Source organism: Ovis aries, chromosome 4, assembly GCF_016772045.2.
Source record: "Ovis aries strain OAR_USU_Benz2616 breed Rambouillet chromosome 4, ARS-UI_Ramb_v3.0, whole genome shotgun sequence".
Lineage (NCBI taxonomy): Eukaryota > Metazoa > Chordata > Mammalia > Artiodactyla > Bovidae > Ovis > Ovis aries.
The window spans coordinates 98867913-98895178 of NC_056057.1; the positions used below are offsets into that span (position 1 = coordinate 98867913).

General features: G+C 39.1%; 1 protein-coding gene across 6 annotated transcripts in view; it reads left to right on the forward strand.

Annotated features, from left to right (window-relative positions):
• EXOC4 (exocyst complex component 4) overlaps positions 1–27266 on the forward strand; it is an 807451-nt gene that overhangs the window by 262953 nt on the left and 517232 nt on the right. Inside the window, exon 10 of one of the 6 annotated variants that reach the window (XM_060414841.1) lies at positions 3457–26190. The exons of the other annotated variants lie outside the window; for them this stretch is intronic. Coding sequence (XP_060270824.1) covers positions 3457–3467 — 11 coding nt within the window. The 3' untranslated portion in view covers positions 3468–26190. Of the gene's footprint in view, positions 1–3456; positions 26191–27266 lie in introns of those variants that run through there. 6 annotated transcript variants of the gene reach the window in all.

Consider the following 27266-nt stretch of genomic DNA (forward strand, 5'->3'; position numbering starts at 1 on the left):
AAATTCTGGGTGACCATTTAATGTTTTAAATGAGCCAAGACCCTTAAAAATGCTCAGATTGAGAGGATATGGGGGTACTCTTCATAGTATTTAGTTTTCTGTAAGCCTAAAATTGCCCTAAAATATAAACTAAGCTGATTAATTTTTTTAAAGTGCTCAAAGCCAACAAAAAAAGGAGGGATTAGAAAATATAAATAAGTTTGACAGTTATTGGAGAAGAAAGATCCCAGATGTGCAAGGTGATTTTTTTTAAAATCCCTCTTCATTTATACATCCAAGCATCAAGAGATATATGATTTAGCATTTGCCCTGCACCTCTGGCTCTAGGGACTATGGAGTTTTTGTATATAGATTCCCTGCTGCAGTGAACGCTGTCATTGTTATGAACAGCTGGGAATGGAGTATAGCTCATTAAGACAGGAGATGTTATCCAAGCGTCCCCTGGCATCCTGAAGAGTAGTGAATATGCTTTGCTTCCCCACATCTAAAGTATCCATTTTGTTACCACCTAGTGTTCTCTTTGCTTTTATTGAAAAACTCTACTGGCCCCATTGCCTCTTTGAATGATGTGCACAGTTGATACCAGCTGTTCCCTTGTTATCTCTTCTCCCTCTTCTTTGGCTTTTTATTATGTTTATGGTGCACATTGTGGCTTTTATTTCAAAAAATAAAGCCCTCGTGTAATTTGTACATATCACTTGTTTATGCAGTTTGAAGAATCCTAAGAACAGATTTCCACAGATAAATCCCTAATGTTCAGACATCCTTGCTCCCTTGGGGATGAAAAGCAACTTTGCTGTGGAAGGGTTTGCAATTTAAATTCATCATGCTTATCAGGGAAGGATGCTCACATTTGAATGCTTATTTTGTGCCAGGTTCTTCCCTCATGTCCTTTCATTTGATTGTGGTAAAAAATCTGTGAGCTTTAAATACTATGATCCCATTTTGTAGATGGGGTACTAAACATCACAAAGATCGGATAACTCAGTTATGGAGCAGGGATTCAAACCTGCATCTTTCTGATGCTGTAATCTCTCTTTCTCTCTTATATATGCAAATTTTTGGTGGGTTATATTAATATATGATCTCAAATGCCCATGTTCATTTTTCATGTAGGGTATTATTATTTGCATATGAGGCATGATTATCCAGAACAAAAAGATAACTAGAGAAAGCATGTTAAAAATTCCGTTTTTATCTGGAGGTTCAGATTCATATTGAGGTCATCATTTTTCTATTTGGAAGATTATTCAGTCTTCACAGGTGAAATTGGCAGGGCTGATCGGAAATTGTAATCTTGAGCTTTGTTTGTAATAGGAAAGAAGTGTTTTAACCTCTCTGCTAACATATTTTGGGATTTGTGATGTGCCAGCCACACATGTGTATTATTTCACTTAATCCTCTACGAAGTGTAGGAAGAGATATGGAAAATGAGGGCCAAAGCAGTTAAACATTATGGCCAACATAACCTGAGGGGATGCAGTTGGGAAGAGCTGCCTTCAGATTCCAGAACTCACTGTCTTAATCTGTGGTACCTTGCCAAGGAGCAGAAGTCTAAAGAGGTGATATGATAGCCTAGAAAAGGAGAGGTAATTTATTTGAATAACTACATTCCCCCCCCCCGCCCCCATCTATGAGCTAGAAGTATTAAGCAATTGGAAGAGCGTCTGCCCCTCCTTGAATACTAGTCTCATAAAGAGAAATTGAAGTACATGTATATTTATCTTGTATACTTTTGATTAATCCAGGAAAGTTGGTTATATGATTTCCAAGTCCCTCTAGTTGGGTATAAAAAGAAAGAACTGGGGATTTAAGAGAATAGAGAAGTTAAAAGCGGTGATGAAGAGGCTAGAGGTTTTGCACTTGTACAGCTTTGTCAAAGGTAAAAGAAGATGAAGGATGTGAATCTGATTCACTTTCTTATCTCAAAGCATCTTTGAGGAAGTCTCTGAGTGATGTCAAGTGCTTTGGCCTGGTGACTGCATAATCTTGAGTGTAGTGGCAGAGCTTACCATAATCTTTTTTTTCCTGAAGCACAATAAGATATGTGACTTTTCTGACATCTAGGCAAGATCCAGGGAGGCAGGACCTAGTAGAAACGGCAATCATTGAACATTTGGATGGAGTAATAGACAGTTCTTAGTATCCATATACATGCAAATACTTCTCTTATGCAGCACATATACAATAGACAATACATTTGCTTTGCTGCAAAAGTGTAGCGGAAGGGTGAAACTTCTAATGAGGTAAAGATTTTAATTAAAATTAGCAGTATGGTACCCATTGTTATTCATACCTTTTAAATATATAGCTGACATTGTCTTTATATGAGAAGTTATTTTTCTTTTCTTTTATTGACTGTAAATGCAATTACATGGTCTTTACCAGGTTCATTCCTGAACCACAGATTCTTGTATGGGTGTTTTATGGAATCTTTTTTTTTTTTTTTTTTGCTATACAGTTGATTTACAAGGTTGTGTTATTTCTGCTGTACAGCAAAGTGAGTCAGCCATACATATACATATATCCACCTGTTTGTAGATTCCATTCCCATGTAGGTCATTTCAGAGCATGGAGTAGAGTTCTCTGTGCTCTACAGTAGGTTCTTATTAGTTGCCTATATATGTATAGTGTTTGTAAGTCAATCCCAGTCTTCTAATTTATCCCTCCGTCCTGCCTTACCCACTGGTAGCCATAAGTTTGTTTCCTATATCTGTGACTCAATTTCTGTTTTGCAAATAGGTTCATTTGTACTACGTTTTTTAGATTCCACGGACAAATGATATCATATGATTTACCTTTCTCGGACTTCACTCAGTCTGACAGTCTCTAGGTCCATCCATGTTGCTGCACATGGTATTATTTCATTCCTTTTTATGGGTGAGTGGTATTTCATTGTATGTATGTACCATATTCTCTTTATCCGTTCATCCATTGATGCTTCCACATCCTGGCTGTTGTAAATAGTGCTGCAGTGAACACTGGGGTGCGTGTATCCTTTCAAAGTATGGTTTTCTCCACATATATGCCTAGGAGTGATTTTGATAGAAAATATAGTACCTCTAATTTTAGTATTTTCAGGACTCTCCATGTGGTTCTCCATAGTGGCTCTACCAATTTACATTCCTATCAACAGTGTAGGAGGGTTGCTTTTATTCCGCACTCTCTTTGGCATTTATTGTTTGTAGATTTTTACATGATAGCCTTTCTGATCAGTGTGAGGTGATACCTCATTGGACTTTTGTTTTGCATTTCTTTAATAATTAGTGTGGTAGTTTGAGCACTCTTGGAGAAGAAATGGCAACCCACTCCAGTACTGTTACCTGGAAAATCCCATGGGTGGAGGAGTGTGGTAGGCTTCAGTCCATGGGGTCGCAAAGAGTCGGACATGACTGAGTGACTTCACTTACTTACTACTTACTTACTTGAGCATTCTTTGGCATTGCGTTTCTTTAGGATTGGAATAAAAAGTAGTCATGTTTGGATGTGAGCGTTGGACCATAAAGAAAGCTGAGCACTGAAGAATTGATGCTTTTGAACTGTGGTGTTGGAGAAGACTCTTGAGAGTCCTTTGGATTGCAAGGAGATCCAACCAGTCCATCCTAATGGAAATCAGTCCTGAATATTCATTGGAAGGACTGATGCTGAAGTTGAAACTCCAGTACTTTGGCCACCTGATGCGAAGAACAGACTCATTTGAAAAGACCCTGATGCTGGGAAAGATTGAAGGCGGTAGGAGAAGGGGACGACAGAAGATGAGATGGTTGAATGGCATCACTGACTCAATGGACATGAATTTGAGTAAACTCTGGGAGTTGGTGTAGACAGGGAGGCCTGGTGTGCTGCAGTCTAGGGGTCTCAAAGAGTTGGATACAACTGAGTGACTGAACTGAACTGAATAATTAGTGATGTTAAACTTCTTTTCATGTGCCTCTTAGCCCTTTATATGTGTTCTTTGAAAAAAATGTCTATTTAGATCTTCTGCCCATTTTTGATTGGGTTTGTTTGGTTTTTGATATTGAACTGCATGAGCTGTTTATTTTGGAGATGCATCCCTTTTCAGTTGCTTCATTTGCAAATATTTTCTCCCATTCTGTGGCTTTTCCTTTTGTTCTGTTGATGGTTTCCTTTGCTGTGCAAAAGCTTCTAAGTTTAGAACATCATCTAACACCACACACAAAAATGAATTCAAAATGGATTAAAAACCTAATTGTTAAGACCAGATACTATAAAACACTTGGAGGAAAACACAGGCATAAATCACAGCAAGATTTTTCTTGATCCATCTCCTTAGAGTAATGAAAATAAAAACAAAAGTAAACAAATGGGACCCCGTTTTATGGAATCTTAACCATCCATGTCAGAGGTATCTATGCTTCTTCAGTTAGGCTTTTAAAAATGTCTTCTGTGTATCTTTAATCAATTTTAATATGGTAAACCATTTCATGTTTAGCCTTTTTGATTTATAGTATACTTGAATTCTAACTACAGAGCCGTTAACTGAATTTGTATTTTTTTGTTAAATTTTGCAAGTAGGTGAAAGTTGGAGGGGAGATGAACATTGTAATAAAATCAAGGAAAACTGTTGTCAAGGCTTGTGGCACTAGCACTTCTGTTGAGACCAGGCTAGGCTTGCGAGCAGGTCTGTCTACTTCAATAACAAAAAAGACATGAAAAAAAAATTTTCATGTGAAAAAATGTTCTTGTCTTCAGGATATGGATCTTGCTTGGAGTTGCAGTTGAGAATTCAGTTGTACTGCATCTTTTCAATGAATCCGACCTTTAATAATAGATTTTTTTATATATATAAAAAACAAAAGCTTTCCCACTGAATAGTTTTTAGAAATTTGTTTTGAACAATAGAGACCTACAAGTCCCCAGTGTTTATTATTTCTCATTGTGGGGAACCCAGTTCTTTCTAAGAGTTCTCTGAACTCTTTCTTTCTCTATTAGTCTAAAGTTGACTTCTTAACTGTACTCATTAACATATGGCCCATCATAATTGAGTATTTTAGAAAAATAAAAGGAGAGATACATTCAAAATGACAAGATGTAGGATAAATCGCTGCAGTGAAAACGGTCTTAGGAAGTGAGTATCAGTTGCCTTCTCCCACTGGAAACGAGAGCCTGGAAGCCAGTCACACTAAGAATGGTGCTTAGTTTCGTGTTGTTGTTTTCCTGAGTGCTTTTCACACATGGTGCTCTGGTTTTAAGTTAACGCCAGGAAGCAAAGCCCCAAAACTCCAAGACAACATTTGACCTACAGGAAAACCTGTCTGTGTTTGATACCCTTTTCTTCTAGAAGTAAATGGGACTTTCGTGTTGCTAAGACATAAATTAGCATTGTCTGTTCTTAGGTGCGGAAACCATGTTTGAGTTTGAATCTTAGCAGGATGACAAAAATGAATTATTTACTCCCCTATAAATTTGTTTGGAGGTGTTTGTAATTGACTTATTTGAAGCAGGTAATTCAGATAATTTTAGAAAATTTGCTTTTGAGAAGGAATTCTAATAAAGGATAATTTAGACAATTATGTGTGAGAAAAGACTGTTTACTTAAAAAGGGAGTAATGCTAACTATAGATAGAGGTTAAAATGAGAGATTCTGCCTGAAAATAGTCTCTTCTTGGAGGTTTCAGGGTAAAAATTACAAGGATGAAGTATGACCCAGAAACAAGCCCTGTCAATGATTGCCACTGGGAAGACAGTAATTGAAGATTTTCCTGTGTTGATTGACTTTCGGTATCTGATTACAGAAGCTCTGAGCAGTGTATCTTATTCTTTGATCTGCTTTGTTACCTCTTTGCAGAAACGCTTGTAAGATGTGTCCGGTTTATCTATTGATTTTTGGCATCTTCGAAAGTCATTTAACCATTTAGTAGTATCAGTAGACTATTTCAGGTGACAACATTATTAACATTATAAAAAAACCTGAAGTTTACTAGCATTTGCTAGAATTCTGAGACTGTTTTTCGCATCTACTTTTCTCATTTATTCTTTGTAGAACCTCAGATATCTGAATGTTTATGTTGAAATCCTTATTGATCTTCAGTGCTAGATTGAGGGCCTCTGCAAGGGCATTGTAGCTTCTGGATACCAGCCCTTTGAGAATGACTCATTGGTGCAGGTGATGTTTTGAGTAAATCCGTTTTTAGGAATTTAATTCAATACTATCAAAATGAGAATCTGGTTACTTTATTTAGAGTTTAACACTGGCAGAATGTATTAATGAACTTAAGGGAAAAAAAAGACATCCGTATCCTATTGTACTCTATCTGTGGGGTAGCCTGTGCAGTGTGGATTGTTATAGTCAGCTGTTCATTCACTAAGTCACGTCTGGCTCTGTGACCCCATGGACTGCATGGGTCCATGCACATGGATGTGCTCATCAGGCATCCCTGTCCTTCACCACCTCCTGGAGTTTGCTCAAATGCATGTTCATTGAGTCAGTGATGCTACCTAACCATCTCATCCTCTGCCACCTCCTTTTCCTTTTGCCTTCAATCTTTCCCAGCATTGAGGGTCTTTTCCAGTGAATCAGCTGACCAAATGTTGTTCACTGGAGGATGGAATGGCAGACCACACCAGCATTCTTGGTGCGAGAACCCCATGAACAGTACGGTCAGTTCCTTGCCATAAAAAGCTGTAGTGGTGCCACAGCTGACTTCCCATTTCTCTGTAGATTTTCTCGTTTTGCTTGTTTATTTATTTATTTTTTCTGAAGCAGTACTATGTTACTAGAAACTTTGGTGGATAAATTAAGACTATACTGGAAAATGGACATACCTTACTAGTTTATTTTTGCCTGGAGTACATTTTGACTTTTAAAAATCCAGCAGTCTACTTCAGTTTTCCCATATATACTGATTTGGCCTGGGTGGCGGGGTAGTAGATGATAAGAAAAAGGAAGCCAGGAAAGGAAGGTGATGTCATTGTCCTGAAGTCTGTGTGTGTGACACCTAACTCCAGGTCCGTGAGAGTGACGAGTACATGAAGTCCACATGCTTTCCCTAAGCATTCTCATTTAGCACAGATCAGAGAATTTTATTTCAGCTCCAGTAAGCACATGGCTTGTGTTTCTAGTATACCCTGTATTTTCACAGTCAAACCATACTCTCTACCTTTTGACGTTTTTGTTTTTCTCAGCACTTTTGTTCATTATATTCATGGTTTTTTTTTTTTTTTTGGTCATTTTTTGATTTACTGTGGGACTTGAATATTACTGACCACCTACATTTTAAACAGTGTCACCCTGGCAGTGTGTGTTTGTTCAAATTTATGTATAATCAGAAAACATATGTTTTTGGTGTTTCCTTTCTGTGTGACAGATGCATGTTTGGCTGTGGTCATTTTCAGAGCCCCTCTGTTTCGTCCTGGGTTGCAGAGCCTTAGCTAATTTTAATCATCCTGAGCTGTCATTTCTGTTCATCACTGTCACATTAGCATCATTCCTGTTCATCAGTGTCACATTAGCAGCAAATCTGAACTTGCTGATTAGTAAAGTGGATGGAAATCACAGCTCTGTGTGTGTCCAAATAGCTACTCATCAGCAAGGCTTGTGATGGGGTCTGATGGTTTAATGCCGGCCTTAATCAAGGGCTGAGAAATGTTTTCTCTGCAGCTCAACCTCGTAGTATTGAATTACATTAACATGTATATACACTGGCATACACACACAGAAGTCGTGTTCCATTAGTGTTCAGAGTCAGTCAGTCTGAATCAAACAAAGGAAGGAAATGAATAGACTTCGAGCATGGCTTCTCTTGTGATTTCAAGTCAGTAGAAACAGCATATTTACCTTTGGTCTCATTGAGTCATTCGTATCCAGTCGAAGAACTGCTTGATTGAAAATGTACAATCTTTGGGGACAGAAAATGGAAAACTACGAGGTCGATGGGGTAGGCTTTCATGTTTAGAACTGATATTATCCCAAATGATGGTTTACGGGTTGCATTTAAGAAAAATTCCTCATATCTTGTGCTTACAGTCCTATGTGAGTGACCTCAGACATTGTGAATCCTCACTTCACCCAGGGTGAGCATTAACGTTAGAAACATGGTAGCGAGCAAGGATGACACGAGGACTTACACCACCATTCTCTCAGAGGATTGTAGGATTTGCATGCACACTCCTGACAGCATGGGGGTGAGGACTCTGGCACTATCGATATTTTATGGAAGCCAGTGTAATCCATAGTTGTAAAGTACTATCAGTTCTTTTATCTGAATAAAAACATATTTTTACCTTCTGGTAGATTTTTATTTTCTTTTATAGAAACTAGTTCTGGAGTAGTAAATATGTATCTTCTAAGCACGCTGTTACTGTCTGCTAAGATTAGTTAGAAGTTAGTGCATGTTTAAGTATTTCCAGCATGTTTTGTTGCTGTTACAAACTCTGAGTGAACATACTCATTTTCTTCCAGAATTTCTGTTACTAACACAGTATCTTTCTTTTCCAGTGGCTCAGATTAATAGGGTGCTATCACATATATTTTTCCCGTCTTTTATACCAAATTGCGTGTTTTACTTTGCTTCTATTCTGAGTCCAGTTAGCTTTGTTCAGAAACTTAACTTTGAGGCAACAGCATGGAATGGAAAGCTGTGTGCCTTTGAGAGAGAGATCCCTGAATCGGGATTCTTGCTTCTCTACTTACTAGCTTTTTGAGTTACTTTTTTTCCAGCCATGCTGTGGGACTTCCCTGGTAGCTCAGCTAGTAAAGAATCCACCTGCAATTCAGGAGACCCCGGTTTAATTCCTGGGTTGGGAAGATCCCCTGGAGAAGGGTTAGGCTTCCCACTCCAGTAGTCTTGGGTTTCCCTGGTGGCTCAGATGGTAAAGAATCCACCTGCAATGCAGGAGACCTGGGTTTGATCCCTGGGCTGGGAAGATCCCCTGGAGGAGGGCATGGGCACTCACTCCAGACTTCTTGCCTGAAGAATACCCATGGACAGAGGAGCCTGGCAGGCTACAGTCCACGAGGTTACAAAGAATAGGAGATGACTGAGCAGCTCAGCACAGCACAGCCACATTGTCTTGATCTCTAATAAGAGGGATTGGTTGGTTTATTGTGAAGATTCTCTAGGGTAACTGAAGAGAGTGAGTGTCCCTTACTCAGAGTGAGTGTTAAATAAATTATAATTTTCTTTTAATATGCAGTACTTTTTACTGGGTATTTCTCTCCCTTTCTCCCCTTCTTCCTCAATTACCCTCTCTCTCCCCATCTCCCTCTCTTTGTGTTTCTCTCTCTGTTTACAACTCCAAAGTCTTAGTGATTCTCAGGAGGTTGCACTTACCCACTTGGAAGATTGCTCTGGTCATTAGCTTACATAGGGTCATCAGTATTGTTTCTAATCAGTTTGTTTATTAACATTTGAGCAAAGTATGACTTCATCATGCTACTTTCCAGCCACCCATTGTCTCCCACGTTTCTTAACTATTTTATCTGAGCTTACTTCTTTTTTTTCTGTCAATCCATTTTAAAACTTCCCTTATCAAGTTGACAGATTTCCTGCCAAACATCTTTATCTTGGCCATAGGAGTAGGTTTGGTTATAAATAACAGACACTCAACCTAACAGTGGTGTAAACAAGATAGAATTTTATTTCTCATTCCTGTCAAAGTCTTTACCATCCAGCTCTCACAACCATATGTGACCACTGGGGAGGTTATAGCCTTGACTATATGGACCTTTCTTGACAGGGTGTTGCCTCTGCTTTTCAACACACTGTCTAGGTTTGTCAGGAGAAGACTCCTGAAAGCCCCTTGGACAGGAAGGAAATCAAACCAGTCGATCTTAAGGGAGATCAACCCTGAATATTCACTGGAAGGACTGATGCTGAAGCTCCAATATTTTGGTCATCTGATGTGAACAGATGACTCTTTGGAAAAGTTCCTCATCCTGGGAAAGAGGGCAGAAGGGAAGAGGGCATCAGAGGATGAGATGGCTGGATGGCATCACTGATGGAATGAACATGAACTTGGGCAAACTCTGAGAGATGGTGAGGGACAGGGAAGCCCATGGTGTTGCAAAGAGTCAGACACAGCTGGGTGAATGAACAGCAACAACATGTCAGAGTCTAAGCAGTCGGGTCCTGGCATGGTGACCTCTAGGAACCAGGCTTTTTCTTCTCAAAGTTTCATCCTGTGTGTGCACCCTGTTCCTACCGTCTCCTGTTTGTCCAATATGGGTACCTGCCACCACATCTACTTATTATTTGGTAGGAAGTAGGCAGAGGCAGGAGAAGGCAATGGCACTCCACTCCAGTACTCATGCCTGGAAAATCCCATGGACGGAGGAGCCTGGAGGGCTGCAGTCCATGGGGTCGCAAAGAGTCGGACACGACTGAGCGACTTCCCTTTCACTTTTTCACTTTCATGCATTGGAGAAGGAAATGGCAACCCACTCCAGTGTTCTTGCCTGGAGAATCCCAGGGACAGGGGAGCCTGATGGGCTGCTGTCGATGGGGTCGCACAGAGTCGGACACGACTGAAGTGACTTAGCAGCAGCAGACAGAGGCAAAGCAGGACATGTCCTTCTTCACATATTGTACTTTATCTTTTTGAGTCTGCATTATCTATGACCATGGGTTCTCTCGTGGCTCAGATGGTAAAGAATATGCCTGCATGCGGGAGGCTATGTTCGAACCCTGGGTTGGGAAGATCCCCTGGAGAAGGGAATGGCAACCCACCTAGTATTCCTGTCTGGAGAATTCCATGGACAGAGGAGCCTGACAGGCTACAGTCCCTGGGGTCGCAAAGAGTTGGACATGACTGAACAAGTAACACTTACCTGTGCAATAGAGAGAATACCACCTGTGTTCCTTGTTGATCATTTTCTTACTAAGAAAAAAGCGTCCCTACTTGTCAGATTCTTTGTTGCCTAATGAATCAGCGACCCTGATCTTTGGATGCATGCTTAGCAGGTCTGATAGAATGCCATGTTGGATTGTTTTCCTCCCTGTTCCTATGAAAGTAATTCCACATGTGGATATTAGTACTGTTTTCAACCAAAATAATGTTGCTATACAACTCTTCAGCTGTTTTAATCAAAATGTGTGTGGAAATTCAGTCCATACTTAAGAGACGTCAGTCCTCAGGTATAGCTGTGAACTGTTTGAAGATGTGATTATAAAAAGTTTGGCATGTTGGTCGCAGCAGCCCAATCTTTTGGTTCAGTTTGTTTTCTTTTATCAATAAATGTTGCCTTTAGCAGCAGCAACAAGAACTTGCCCTGGCTTTTCCACATACGTTATTGTGGTTGACTGGCCATACGAGTACTTTTAATAGATGAAGCAACTGGGTTCAGGGGTTGGGTAGCTTGTCCAAGGTCATAAGTAGCAGACCTAAGATTCAGACCAAAATCAAATCCAGTTCCTTTTACACTGTGGTAAATACAGGAGCTGGGAAACAAGCACAGTTTGGGAAGTCTTTGACTTACCACAGATTGTGAATTCTCAGAATTCCCTGTTGCTGCTTTTTTATAACGGATGGATCAGCCTTCATGGGAGAATCCTCATTTCTTTGAAAATGTTTAGCTGGAGCAGAATTGTGTTGCTTTCTTTGCTGTTGAAAGGTTTTCTCCTCATCCATAGAATAGAAAATATCTCCTTCCCCTCCTTAAACTCTTTCGCTCTTAGTTTTTTCCCCATGATTGAATTTGCTTGTTAAAAATCTGTGTCTGTGCTCTCAAGGAATTTTACACTTTCATTAGGGATACATGATGTATGTATCAGGAAACAGCCAGATCACCACATTTGTCTCAGTGAAATTGCTCCTGTGTATGTTTTTCTCTCCTTTTAGTGTTCTTTATCCAGTTCATTTTTAATATAAACTGATACTGCTCTGTCATCCTCTACTCCAGGAATATTTACTCAGGAATGTCATGGGTACAGTTAAGGCTTTGTATTACTCCAGCACTTCCGCAAAACACCATCTCATATTTATGCACATACACGCTCCATCATCTTACAAGAAGTAGAACAGAAGGCAGTGGCAGTTTTCTACCTGGCATGAAAACGGGGATCACACCATTCTTCATCCTGGCCTGCTGCAAGCGCTGTGATGCTTTGATTAAGTAAGATATTGTCTCTTCTTTTATTGTTGTCAGCTGGTATCTGATGCAAATAGCCATCTCTCCTGTATCTCATTTTGTCCTTAACCTCACCTCCTGGGCTGTATTTTTCCATTTTGCATAACTGCCAATGTCTGAACTTTAAAATGAGTTTAAATCATCCTTACCAGAGTTCCAAATATCAATTGCATTCTATTCTCTGCTGACTTAACTGAAGACAGGCTATCATACTTAGTATCTGTTAATCAAGAATAGAAAAAAGCCATTTGTCTTAGACATGCACGCTTGCATGCTAGGTCGCTTCAGTCATATCCGAATCTTTGCGACCCCATGGATGGTAGCTGACCAGGTTCCTCTGTCCATGGGATTCTCCAGGCAAGAATACAGGATGGATTGCTGTGCCCTCCTCCAGGTGATGTTCCCGACCCAGGGATTGAACCTATGACTCCTGCTTTGCAAGCAGTTCTTTACCATTGAGTCACCTGGGAAGCCCTGTCTTAGACATAGGTCCTCTCTAAAAGCTAACCATAATATCTGTGTAGGTTGTGATAGTTTAGTAACTGGGAATTTTTCCCTTTATTGACCTAACAGTTTTCCACATAGGAAAGGACATTATCATACAGTTTCATAAGCAAGGAAACTTTCCCTAGATCCCATCATGGATATAACTGAATTTTCAGTTGTTTGTCTGGAAAAAGTTCATCATTCAGTAAAGTTTATGAGTCTTTGGATCTGAAAGTTTATGGACTCTTTGCCAGAAAATTCTCAGGAGGCATTGCGATGGACACTTCAGCTCTTTAGAGGTGGTGGATTTGCTGTAGATAATCTCTCAGAATCCCTTCTTGTTTTATGATTCTTTGATAAATATCTCTATAATTGAGATAAAAAAAAAAAAAAGTACCAGCAACCTCCGAAAACCTGGGAGGAGCAGAGAGCCATTCTCCATCGGTAGTTTTCAGTATTTTAGAAGGAAGGCATTAGATAAACATAAGGCATTTTTTGTTATTACTGTTACCATTACTTGTTATCATTTATGGAGCACCTGTCTCACTAATGCAATTGCTAACAGGAGCTGCAATTTTATTCCTGATGGCCACTTTTTGTCATTATGTAATCAGTGGTAAATCACATACCATCTAAATGTTGTGGTTGGATTTCTTGTTTCTTTCAAACTCCAGCCTTAGAATACTGTTTCTGTCCCATTTATCAATGAGCCACTAATGGAAATTTTTTAGGAACATATGGTGCTGGGTGCACAGGAGAAGAAAACATATTAAAAACCAAGGAAACTCCAGCTGATTACCCCATCACAGTTCTTATTACCTCAGAAAACTATTAAAAGAACATTAATAAGTTTTCCATGCCTGGCTTCATTTTTATAACCAATTGCTAAATTGCCTTTTTATTTACTTCCAAATTTGCAAACATAATTTCCAAACCTATGCTTTTATTTACTAGTGCACAGCTCATTGTATATCAGTATATGTGTTTTTTTTCGGGTAAATTACCATTTTTTTTCCTTATTCAAAAACTTTGAGTGTTATTCTGCAAGATTCCTGCCAACAGTTTTCAGTTTGCATGTCATGGGATGATATATTGACCTGATGGACTTGGGCTGTTTCACTTGCAAAACTAATGGCTTCTTCTGATAAAGTAGAGAAAGGCCTTGTTGCAGAAATCAGTTTATTTATTCTTTATTTACTTCTTGTCAAAAAACTTAAAAAAATATTGATTAGAAATTTGGAATCCCTTGAAGTGTGTGGTTTTACATAATGAATCAAAGCACTACTCTCGAGCTATTACCCTTTCTCTGACATTGAAGTGAAATGCTCTTTGCTTCGCTGTGTCTCTGACTCTTTGCGACTCCAGGCTGTAGGCTGGGGTTGCAGAGAGTCCTCTGTCAGGCTCCTCTGTCCATGGGATTCTCTGGGCAAGAATAGTGGAGTGCGTTGCCATTCCCTTCTCCAAGGGATCTTCCTGACTCGGGTATCCAATCCAGGTCTCCTGAATTGCAGGCAGATTCTTTACCATCTGAGCTACAAAGTATGTGCTCTTTTTCTGACATTACTAACATTTCTATTTTTAATTCCAATAACATGAAAGTTTTCCCATTGTAAAGATAACAGTAAGGAAAATCATGGTTCATCTTTTGGATATTTATATCTACAAGAAATAATTAGCCCCAATTAAGCTGATTATAGTCTGTTTTTCCCCCCCCCTTTGGAAATTATTCTCCCTGTTTTTTCAAACAATTGAGAATTTGTGCACTACAGAGAAAGCATAAGTTAGATGTGCCATTTCTAAGAATCTGTGCCCAAATGGCACTTGCATTAATTTTCCATGTCTGAAAGACCATCACTGTTACCTGCTTCATTTTGGGACACTGCTGGTTAGCATCTCTTTAGTTACTTTGAAAGCTATTGACCATCAACACTTGAGAATAATGATGCATGTGTGCGTGCATGCTAAGTCACTTCTGTTGTGTCCGGCTGTTTGTGATGCTGTGGACTGTAGCCCGCCAGGCTTCTCTGTCCATGGGATTCTCCAGGCAAGAATACGGCAGTGGGTAGCCATTCCTTTCTTCAGGGGATCATCCCGACCCAGGGATTGAACCCACTCTCCTCCATTTCCTGCACTGGCAGGTGGGTTCTTTGCCACTGAGCTGCCTGGGAATTCCTAATAATGATGCATGTGAAAGTCCCTCAGTCGTGTCCAGCTCTTTGCAACCCATGGACTCAAAAGTCCATGGAATTCTCCAGGCCAGAATACTGGAGTGGGCAGTCTTTCCCTTCTCTAGGGGATCTTCCCAACCCAGGGATTGAACTGAGGTCTCCTGCATTGTAGGTGGATTCTTTACCAGCTGAGCCACGAGGGAAGCCCAAATTATGATGCATAATGCCCCATAAGAAGTTGTGTTGATATTTTTAAATTATTATTATTTTTTAACTAAGGATCATCCACCCAAGTGTATTTGTGTGTGTGTTTTTTAAATGTTTGTTTGTTTGTTTTAGGCTGAATCAGGTCTTAGTTGCAGCATGTGGAATCTTGCGTTGTGGTGAACGGGCTCAGTAGTTGTGGTGCTCGGGCTTAGTTGCCCTGCAGCATCTAGTATCTTTTTTCTCAGACCAGGGATTGAACCTGTGTCCCTGCATTGGAAGGCGATTGTTAACCACTGGACCACCAGGGAAGTCCCAGTATATTTGTATTTTAAAGAATAATTCTTTTATGTCTTCTTGGCCCTGTACTTGGTGGGTGCTTCAGCAGTCTGATATGGTAAAAAAAATTCTCAGCAGTGTTGAAAGCAGTTTTGAGGAAAGAAGTTTTGTCCAGGCCTTATATCTGCATCATGTGAGTGAAGGGTTACCAGTGAGGAAGACTGGGCTCAGGGTTCTCTTGTGGGTGGTCATGTACTTAGTCCAAAGTGTTAAAGTCTCATATCAGTCTGTCTCTTCCTTTAGTACACAGTGTAAGTGTCTTTTATAAGTGTTTTGGGGGAGGGGAGCTCAAAACAACAAACATTTATTACCTCACTGTTGCTCTGAGTTAGGAATTAAGGAGTCACTTATGTTGATGGTTCTGACTCTTGATTCCTCATGACATTATAATTAAGATGCTGGTCAGGACAGTTGTCATTTAAGACCTGACTGTGGCTGGAGAAGTATGGCTGCTAGCTGGAGACCTCAGTTATAAACTTATTTTTAAAAATACTTTGAGATAATATGTTGCTTGGAGACATTTATTTATATTTTTCCTTTCTAGTATTTAGACATAACTGACATGTAATACTATAAGTTTAAGGTGTTGGTTTGATATGTTAATGTCTTTCAGTATGATTACCAACACAGCATTAGCTTAAATCTCTATCACGTCACATAATTATCATTTCTTTTTTGTAGTGGGGACAATTAAAAATCTGGTCCCTCAGTGATTTTCAAGTTTATAATGCAGTGTTGTTGAGTATCACTATGCTGTGCATTAGATCTGGGTGCTTGGTGGTGTAGTCCCTAAGTCGTGACCGACTCTTATGACCCCATAGACTGTAGCCCACTAGGCTCCCTGTCCATGGGAATTCTCCAGGCAAGAATATTGGAGTGGGTTGCCGTTTCCTTCTCCAGGGATCTTCCCGACCCAGGAATTGAACCCAGATATCCTGCGTTGCAGGCACATTCTTTACTGACTGAGCTACGAGGGAAGCCCCATAGCTTCCCTGGGACTTACTGATAAATAAATCTGGGACTTATTATTTGCTAGGTCCTTGCACTGCATCTCCCCACATTCGCCACCCCCAGCCTCTGGTAACCACCATTCTACTCCATGTTTTTACCAATTTGGCCTTGTTAGATTCTGTGTTCTGTGTGACTTATCTCACTTAGCATGGATCTATTCACGTTGTTGCAGATGGCAGGATTTCCTCCTTTCTCACAACTAATATTCCACTGTGTATGTGTGTGTTTATGTATATGTGTACACACACATGTACATACACACACACCCTTCATGTCTGCTTATCCATTAATCTTTTTTTATTCATTAATCTGCGGAAGGATGCTTAGATTGTTGCCCTGCCTTGGATATTGTGAGCAATGCTGCTTTGAATAGAGGAGCACAGTTTATCTCCTTGCCATCCTGTTTTTATTTTCTATGTATATATACCCAGAAGAGGAATTGTTGGATCATATGGTATTTCTAGCTTTAATTTTCTGAGGAGCCTCCATTCGGTTTTCTAGATAGTGGCTGCAGAGATGTACATTCCTGCCAGCAGTGCACAAGGGTTCCCTTTTCTTCCTATCCTCAGCAACACTTGTTGCTGCTATTATTTTTTTTTTTTTATTTTAGGGTATCGAGAGAATGCCCATGTAAAAGTGTCCACAAAATGATTTGAAATGGGTTGAAACTTAATGAATGCCATTAAATTCTGATTATCAGTACCAGCTTTTTTTTTTTTTTCTTGTCTGTATCCAGAAAAATTTGAATCGTTTGTTGTTGTTGTTTATGGATTCAGAATTAAAATTTAGAGATTAAAAATAATGTCTGTGTTTAAAATAGAAATATGCTAATTGAGAGCCATAATGTGATCAAAGTTATAAAAAGAAGATTTTCCTTCTTTTTAGTTAGCCCACAGACATAGCAGCTTGAGTGTTGTGGGCTTTTTAGATTCATCCTTCAGCTCTTGCTTGGCTTTGTAGTCTGTGTTTTCGATATTTAGGTCCCTTTGGTAATGTCTTAAGAAGGCAATCAGATTTTTTGTAACTCTTCCAAAATCCACTTTGTATGTAAATTGTATATCCTGACATAATCTCAGTGGCCTAAGATTTTTCCCTAAAGTGGATTTTTATGTTTCTATTTAGTTTATTATTTCCATTTAATTCACTATTTTGTGGAGCATCTCAGTAGATCATGGTGAATATCCAGATAGAATTTAATTCTGTTGACTCCATCCAAGCTACTGTTCCGTTGCTGTTCCCTAATATCCCTTTTCAGAGGAGTATTTTTTATAACTTTCAGTATCTAATGCTTATACTGTGGGCACGTTCCTTTCTTCATTTTATGTGATTTCTTTGTTCCCATTTTTGCTTGAGTTGCTCCCTTGAGCAGCTTCACCTATCCTTTATACAATAAACTTTCCTATATTTAATAACTATTATTAGATTATCCTTATGCTGTCTTTTCTTCAGCCACAATAATCTCACTTCCTTTAAGCTTTATTTCTATACTCCTTTTATCCAGGCTTTAATGATTTTAGTGGCTTCTTCTAGATCTTCTTTAGAAAAGAGTAGGATGAGATTATCAAATGAACCTCCTGCTAGAAGTGTGCTTATCGTTTATCCTCTGTATCAGTCAAATTCTTGAGACCCTCAAACTGAAGCTTCTATAGGAACATTTATTATTTGTTCAAATATGGCCATAAAAATCGACTTTGCAATCATATTGAGTCGTCTTGACAGTGCTGTGAATGACAGAAACTAATCTTATCTGCTGGCTAGCATTTTTAAAATGATAAATGGACCCTCAGTCTTTAGTTAGCCTATAAATGAAATTAGGTTTATCTTATTTCTCCAAGAAATAGCATTACTTAGAAAATTTTGAATTATACCTTTCTGAACAAAGTTAAATAGTAAAGGCTAGGGGCTACAATTTGATTATTATTATACACATAATTTTCTTGCTTGGATTTTAGCATCTAAATAATGGTGTTCTGGGAATATGAAAGTGTTAAGAACTCAGCACATAGTTCCTGAAGAGAACAAAAGAGTCCTCATCATCTATGCCTGCAGCCATGCTTAAAAAATATACCCAGATAGACTGAAAAATACATGCTTAAAATAAATTTTTACCAGGTATTTGTGCTTTGATTTTTTTTTTTAAGCTCTAAAATAAATTTTAAAATCTTGATAATCACACAGCATGTCTAGGACTACTAATGTTTTCATTGTTTTGTCTGCCTTCCGTCTAGTCTCCTGATCATTTAGAGATAAGTTAAATTCAAATCTAGTACAATTCCTGCTGGTAAAGTGATTTTTATAGTAACTTCCACCATTCATTTGTTTTCCTGGTAGGACACTGATTTACTTTATTTTTTTATGTGGTTCAGTCTTTGTCTTGAAACTGTCTTTTCTTTGTCCGTCAGGATCAAGGACTTTAGAACCCATTTTTATCAACCCCTTTAACAAATTAAATTAGGTCACCTCACAGTGTCTAATTCCTTTTTCTTCTACATTTTAGCTGAAATTTTAGAATCTCTACACTGTTGTTTTTTTTTTTTTTCCTGTTCTTCTGTTCTTGATCTCCAAGACCATGCAAATAAGTTTGTTAGATGGTATTTTGTCAAAGATGAGGTCTAACCAAATCAAGGGAATTAAAGAAGTCACCTTTTGTGTTCTATCAGGATATTGGTGTGCTGGGCTGATTGGCTGTGGGAAAGACCTTGTTATCTTCCATTTGTAGATTTCTGTCCTTCTCTCTCCTGGTCAGCATGTTTCAGTTTTGTATCTCATACATCAAATAAGATAAGATTTGAGTGAGTAGGAAGATAACTCTTTTAGTATGATTTCTTTTTAAATTCTCCTTCAGTTTGTGCTTTTAAAAGTCAGGGGATCTGTATGTATGTTGATGTTTGAAAAGTTGCCAGGGAAACAAAAGCCTAGTTAAACAATTTGGTTTTTAACTATGTTACAGTGATTTCTCTGCCAGATACAGAAATGAGAGATTCACCCCCCCACCCCCACCCCCCACTTTTACACTTTAGGTCAGGACTCCTGCTTTATGGAGAAAACACTACAGTAATGCCTCATTTGTTAGTGTCATTAAGAAATGAAGTATCTCTCAAAAGTTAATTTTCCAGATAACTAAATTCTCCCTCTGGGAATCAGATTGGTGTTCAGTGGACATGTAGTTAAATTCAAGTAAGAATCTGAGCTCCTCCAGTGTCTAGATGTTCAGCTAGTGGTTGAACTTCTCTGCGCCTCAGTTTCCTCTCTTCTAAAGATGAAGTTATAGTAATACCCACTTCAGTGGGTCATTCTGAACATTAAATGTGTGTAAATTGGACAGCACTTGATACCAAGTAGCCATTTAATTCATATCAGGTTCTTTCATTTTTCCTTTTAAATATGATAACTTGATTTACCTTCCCTTTCTCTTTTTTGTTCAGATTCTCATGGTCGTAGAATCATATAGATTTTACATTCAAGTAATTTTTTTTTTAATCTTCCTTTCCATATTTGCTGTAGGTTCCCCACTTCAGATGTTTTTCATTACTGCCTTGAACTATTTTCAGTAAATATTGAAGGGTCTTAACAGTCATCTAGTTTCACTGCTCTTCTAAGACTTGTTCTCTCTGCGTTATTTCTTCAAGTTTTCCAGTCTGTCTCTATTGCTTACACATGCTGGTTCTACTTTGACCCTGTCTAGCCTCAGAGAGTGTCTGATCCCAGTCCCTCTCTACTTGAGGGTGGCCATCATGTTCCTAGCAGTCCTCTTCTTTTTCAAGTGAAAGCCCTCAGTTTCCAGTTTATATTTGTGTTTCCAGTTCCCTTGGCTTCTTTTTGATGTTCTTGCCTATTTCTGTTGGTTCAGATCTCTCTTAAAAAAAAAAAAAAAAAGAAACTTTTTTTCCAGATAAGATTTTCCCTATCCAGAGGAGAATTGGATGATGTATTTTTCTTATTCTTGATACTATATATCTGCTAATTTAATCTAATATTACTCTAGATACATTTTAGAGCTAGTTCCTCTATTGATTCATATTGACTTTTAAGTGTTCTTCGTTGGTGCTATTTTAAAGCTAAATTTGTCCACTTTGCTTTTTATTAGGATCATATTTGCCAAATAAGCTTTCCAAAGGCAGTACCTGATAACTGTGACCCCAGCATCACACAGGATTACAGACCCATAATAGGTGCTCCCTAAAAACGAATCTTTAACTGTAGGCCTGACCTGTTTCAAAGCAGAATGTACTGTGTTCAGTTGTGTTAAGTACCAGGCACCTTTCAGGTATAAGAGGAATGGCCTTCCTGTTTTTTATTACCTCCAGCAGAATCATTAGTTTAGGTTTTTCTGTATTGTATCACCCATTTGTATGAATTACAGAAAGCAGAAGCACCCAAACTTAGCTGAGATACAACTTCAGGAGTGGGGTCTACTGTTGCCTAACCCCGCAAATGAGGGCACGGTGCCAGATTCCTCATTATTACCTGTGATTCTCTTTCTGATGTGTCAGTTTTAGCTAGGCTGCGATGTTTAGTTAGTTCAGTAGAACATGAATCTAGGTGTTGCTGTAAAGCAGGAGTCCCCAGCCCGTAGGCCACAGACTGGTATTGGCCCATGGCCTATTAAGAAACCAGTCCTCACAATAGGTAGTGAGCAGCGGGCAAGCTGGCGAAGCTTCATCTGTATTTACAGCTGGTCCCCATCGCTTGCATTACTGCCTGAGCTCCACCTCCTCGCAGAGCAGCGGTGACTTCAGATTCTCATAGGAGTGAGAACCTTCCAGTGAACTGTGTGCATGGGAGGGATGGAGGTTATGCAGTCCTTATGACAATCATCCTGGAAGCATCTCCCCTCCCTCCCCCATCCTCTGGAAAAATTGTCTTCCACGGGACTGGTCCCTGTGCCACAAAGTTTGGGAATTGCTGCTGTAAAGATCTTTTGTAGATAGGATTAAAGCCCATAACCAGGTGACTTGGTATGGGAAATTATCCTGGGTAACCTGGATGGCCTGATTCTGCTAGCAAAAGGTCTGAAAGCAGAGCTGTAAGCTTCCCAGAAGGAGAAATTTTGTGACAGCTTCACCTCCCAACTGAGGGTTAGTGCCTGCCCTGTTGATTTAAGACTTCCCTCGCTAATGCCCAGACCATCTCACCTGCCTGCTAAGAAACCTGTGTGCAGGTCAGGAAGCAGCAGTTAGAATGGGACATGGAACAACGGATTGGTCTACAAATTGGGAAGGGAGTATGTCAAGGCTGTCTGTTGTCACCCTGCTTATTTAAGTTACATGCAGAGTACATTGTACAAAATGCCAGACTGGATGAAGCAAAGCTGGAATCAGGATTGCCTGGAAAAAATATCAATAACCTCAGATAGGCAGATGGGAGAAAGCGAAGAGGAACTAAAGACTCTCTTGATGAAGGAGAAAGAGGAAAGTGAAAAAACTGGCTTAAACTCAACATTCAAAAAACTAAGATTATGGCCCCCAGCCCCATCACTTCATGGCAAATAGATGGTGGAAACAATGGAAACAGTGACAGACATTATTTTCTTGGGCTCCAAAATCACTGCAGATGGTGACTGCAGCCATGAAATTAAAAGATGCTTGCTCCTTGGAAGGAAAGCTATGACCAACCTAGACAGCATATTAAAAAGCAGAGACATTACTGACAAAGCTCTGTCTAGTCAAAGCTATGGTTTTTCCACTAGTCATGTATGGATGTGAGAGTTGGGCCATAAAAAGAGCTGAGTCCCCCAAAACTGATGCTTTTGAACTGTGGTGTTGGGGAAAACTCTTGAGAGCCCCTTGGACATCAAGGAGATCGAGCCAGTTCATCCTAAAGGAAATCAGTCCTGAATATTCATTGGAAGGACTGATGCTGAAGCTCCAGTACTTTGGCCACCTGATGCAAAGAACTGACTCCTTGGAAAAGACCCTGATGCTGGGAAAGATTGAAGACGGGAGGAGAAGGGGACGACAGAGGATGAGATGGTTGGATGGCATCACCAACTCAATGAGCATGAGTTGAGCAAGCTCTGAGAGATGGTGAAGGATAGGGAAGCCTGGCATGCTGCAGTTCAGAGGTTGCAAAGAGTTGGACATGATTGAGCGGCTGAACAACGACAACAACAGTTGTTTCCCAATTCTTTGCTATCTCTTAATCTGTATCTCCTACTAGTTCATTCTTTAGTTAAACCATGACCGATACATTACCCTATTCACAGAGGTGGTTCCTGATTATTTTATAATGAATAGTGTGATGCAAAGCATGGCTCCTAACTCATCAGTCTATTCCTAAGTGTATAGGTTATAAAAGACTTTTGCTGTGTGAGGAATGTCTCTGTTTTGCAGACTTTTCATCTTGTAATTTTCTGGTCTAGAGCATATAGGGAGATAATGTTTCTATAATTTTAGTTGTTTTGAAATTGCTCCGTGTACTTCTTTGGAAGGAGAAAAGTAACTGCTGTGCTTTTTGATTTACCGTATTCAGCCGTTGAGTGTCGACTATGTGAGCACAAGGTTTAAATGTGAATGTTCTAGAGCACCAGTGCAGAGAGCTGATATGGGGGGGTGTCAGTTATTCTGAGGTTGCATTCCAGGATTCTGTCACATGCTGATATAGTGCCAAAGCATATGGAATCTCCATATGGTGTTTCTTTTGGGCTTTTTACCACCTGTAATCTAGCTGATTTTCATTCACTTAAATTTGTCCAAGAGGTAAGCAAACTAAATATGGAAATGGAAATAATATGCCAGTGTTAAAATGCTGAAGTTTGGAATGAGTTACTGTTATTATACTAATTACCAAGGGGAGAAAAATCATTAAATGAGTGCATTAGTACGACAGCAGTAGTGTTTCTATCACCTCATTAACAGCGGGAAGCAGCGTATCCATTTCTGACTTGTGGAGTGGAAAGGGAAATTAATTTTTTTATTTTATCGAGTCTTCATTTGAAGATAGAGTTAGATCATTTGGGGCATCTTTAAAAGTAATAATGAACTTAAATATGTCTTCATGGTTCAGGAATAATGGTATTGTGAATGGCATTGATTTGGAGGTTTGATTGTGTTATAAAAAGTAATAAAACTGGTTGCATTCTGACTGCATGGTATTGCGATTGTTTTGTATCATTAAGAACCTTTGATTTTAGAAATGAAAAAGCAAAAACAAAAACAAAAACAAAAAAAACAAGGTTCCATTGGGCCATGATTTTCAGACCTCATAAACATGCTTCTCTAAGCTCCAGACAGAGTTATTGGTTTATGTGTCAGCCAGCATTGTTTTACCTTGCATCTTAAATGTTTTAGCTTCTCTTCAAAACGGCTGTTTTAATAGACAGGGCAAAAGTCATCAAAGGTGTCTTGGTGCTACTGTTACTATGTAAAACCGAAAGGTCCTTCTTGTTTACAGGCGAGTGAACATTGACAACTTTTAACCAGCGGTATTTTATTTTACCCCCATGTTAGGGAAGTTGAGGGATAATTATTGATATTTGAAATTATTTCAAAAGCCAGATACCCTAGGCATTGCCTCCTTTCCACCACAGCCAACTTCTAGGAACATGTAGCAGATCAGACAGTTACTGTAGGTTTTCTTTGCTAAAACTTGGTGGTGACTTGGAATGGGGAGGCAAAAAGGAGATTTCTTCCAACTGGTGATCATACACATCTCATCAACACAGCCAGCCCCGTCAGCCTCCACCATATCCATAGCCCCTGGCCGTGTCTGGTGCAAAGTACTAAACATCATCTTTTCTTGAAAGTAAAAATTCATGTTTTTCATATTTAAATGTTTCTGAAAGCAGGGCATGTCTTACCATTAATGTTATGTTTACCCATCTTTTCAAGTGTTTTTATTAAATATTTGAACACAGTATGTTTGAGCTATCAAAGGAAGGAGCACAGTTTACCCTTCCTTATCTCTGATCTCTTCGCATGTTGCATATTTGAAGGGTATCAGATTAACACACACAGAGCTCTAATATAAAACCCTTGCCATTGACCAGCGGATCAGTAACATTGGGCAAGTTGCAGTTTATCTCAGGCACTGATTCTTTACTGATAAAATAGGGGCAGCATTTTATATCCTACTTAATTTACAGAATTACTGTGAGAATCAAATAAGTAATTTTATTTTACGCTTAAAATAAATACTCTATGCATAAGTATTTTGTGCAGTGTGATATACATGTAAAAGATTCTCTTATGTTACAATGTGTCTATAATTTATTTCTTTTCCTTCCCACTGCCTCAATTAACTCAAGTCTTTTCCTTCTTCATGTTGGAATTATGTCTGATTTGCTACTAAATAAATTTCCCATCTCTGGCTTTTTTAGACTGTGTCGAGTAGTCCTGAAATGTGATTCCAAATATGCTACTTTCCTTTTCAAGACTTCTTCCTGGTGCCACTTGTCTACTCTGCCAGCTGTTATTTTTCTCCTTATCCTTCCTCCCATTCCATTCCCTCAACTACTCACTATGCTTTAAATTCTCTACTTGCCATCTGTATGCCTTTGAATGTGCTGAGTCCTTTTCTCCCTTTCAAATCCAGTTTGTATTTACTCAGTAAAATCTGATCTGTCTTTTAAGGTCCATCTCAAGTCCGAATTTCCACCTTTATTTATTTCCCATACTTTGCCAGACCTGATTTTTTCTTTACTAGAGATGGCATAGACAGTGGGAACCAGGAATAAGAGTTGAGAGGCATTATGACCCAATTTGACTTTCTGTTGTTCCCAACACAGTGAGAGGTGATCTCAGGTTTTATTCTGCTGCTGGAAAATTAAAAGTTGTGATAGGTCTTTAATCTGTTGTGTAGCATGTCGTCCACCACTGTCTTCCATCCCTGTCCACATCTCTTCTGTGGAACTTATATTCTCCTTTACTTATTAAGTGGATTGATGGTACGTAGATCTATAAATATTCCCTTTTTATATAATGTAATATACATTTTAAATAAATCTTATAATGTAAATTCTTAGACAGCATGCTCTTTAGAAGAATACAGCAGTGAGCTCTGTTGAAAGTAAAAATTCACTTGGTGTATTGAAAAATTTCACAGTTCATCTGTTATTTAGAGTTTTATACATCAGCCTTTTTAAAGTAATACTGATACTCGATCCCATGTTAAGTGGTAATGTCTATAGGAATGCAGCCCTGGCCGATTCCGGAAAGCTGTAAAATGCTCATAGGCCATATTACCTTAGGTTGCTCAAGTTTTAAGTTTTGGTTCTCAGTCATTTAATACTGTGCTCTAGAAGTCTTCTTTGCTAGTACAATTTGAGTAACAAGAATCGTGGAAAATAGGTTTACATTCTAACTTTCTAAGCTCTCTACGTCAGAAATAGATTTGTAATCATCTTTGTCAATTTCAAAATAAAGCTCTGGATCTCTGGTAGAGAATTTCATTGCTTCTGTCCTCTCGCCTTTATTCAGTGCTAGGCCAGACTTACATGGGCCTGCGTGATCTGCACTTCAAACCATGCCACAATCCGACTTACCCCCCACCACCCCCAACAAAATTACCATGAACCAGAATTCCAATCACTGGGCTCATTTCAGGTTTTAGGTTTTGTGGCCATTGTGATTTCGTTTTCATTACTATACCTGAACATGCTCCTTTCCTGGGCCTGCCTGCCATGTTACAGGTGAGCACCCTGCCTGTCACTTTTTATCAGGAGAGCCTCACCTGATCTCTGAAGAGTTTAGTGTCTTCTCTTTCCTGTTCCATTAGCTCTTTATATATTAGCAGCCATCACACCGTATGCATGTTTTTATTTATCTGTTTCTTTTATATATTAGCAGTCATCACATTGTATTTCATGTGTTTATTTATCTGTTTCTTTCCACAAGTCGACTGTGAGACCCTAATGGGCAGGGCCTAATTTACTAATTTTTAAAAACCCTGTGCCTTGCAACCTACATGCAGTAATAAGATTCCTACTGTTTTAATTCCCCTTAGGCACAGCACTGTGTCATGAAACATAGAGAAACCTCCAAGACTGATATGGATGAAAAAATGTTTGGGAAAGCAGTGGATTAGAAGTTATTGGAAAAACTGAATCTAGCCTGTAATGCCCCTTGGGTATGGATTAATTCCTGTAACATAGAATGATCTGGGGCAAGTTATTTATCTAAATAACAGTGAACAAATATTTATTGAGTCCCTATCAGCCTAAGGGACTCTATTAGATGTGGTTATTCTGTGTATAGATTAAGATGTATAAATAGATTGTCAAACTAGCAATCGTTAAAATGCCTTTTTTCTTTGCTGTTCACTGAGTTTGTGGCGGTTAAGAAGATGGTAGTACTGGGATAGCCTGAAAGTGCATTCATAAGAGCTTACAGAGGAACGTTAACAAATAAGTGAAAGTCGCTCGGTCCTGTCTGACTTTTTGCAACTCCATGGACTGTATAGTCCATGGAATTCTCCAGGCTAGAATACTGGAGTGGGTGACCTTTCCTTTCTCCAGGGGATCTTCTCAACCCAGGGATCAAACCCAGGTCTTCCACATTGCAGGTGGATTCTTTACCAGCTGAGCCACCAGGGGAGCCCAGCCCAGTATGTTAGCCATGTGTTAATGACTGTTTTTGCAGGTCAGACATTTCAAGTCTTACCTTCACAGAACCTGTGACTTTATTCTTTTAAAGCTGCTTTCATTTCTTTACGATGGTACTGTTTTTGAGGAATACCTGTGTTCCCTCATTTTTAATTTTTTCTTTTTAGTAAATTCAAAGACATTAAACTTGCCCCTCTGAGAACCTAGCTTTATATTGAGAAGGCTTAGGGTGTCTTGAGATACATACAAAGAGAAAGCACACAGGCTTTTGAATCAAAGGGCCTGGGTTTAAAGTTTGGCTGTGCTACTTCAGCCGCATGATTTGAAAGAATTTACTTCAGCATCTCTGCCATTTTGTCATCTACAAAATACAATTGGGTTACCTATGTCGTAGGTAGATAGGGCTTCCCTCATAGCTCAGTTGGTAAAG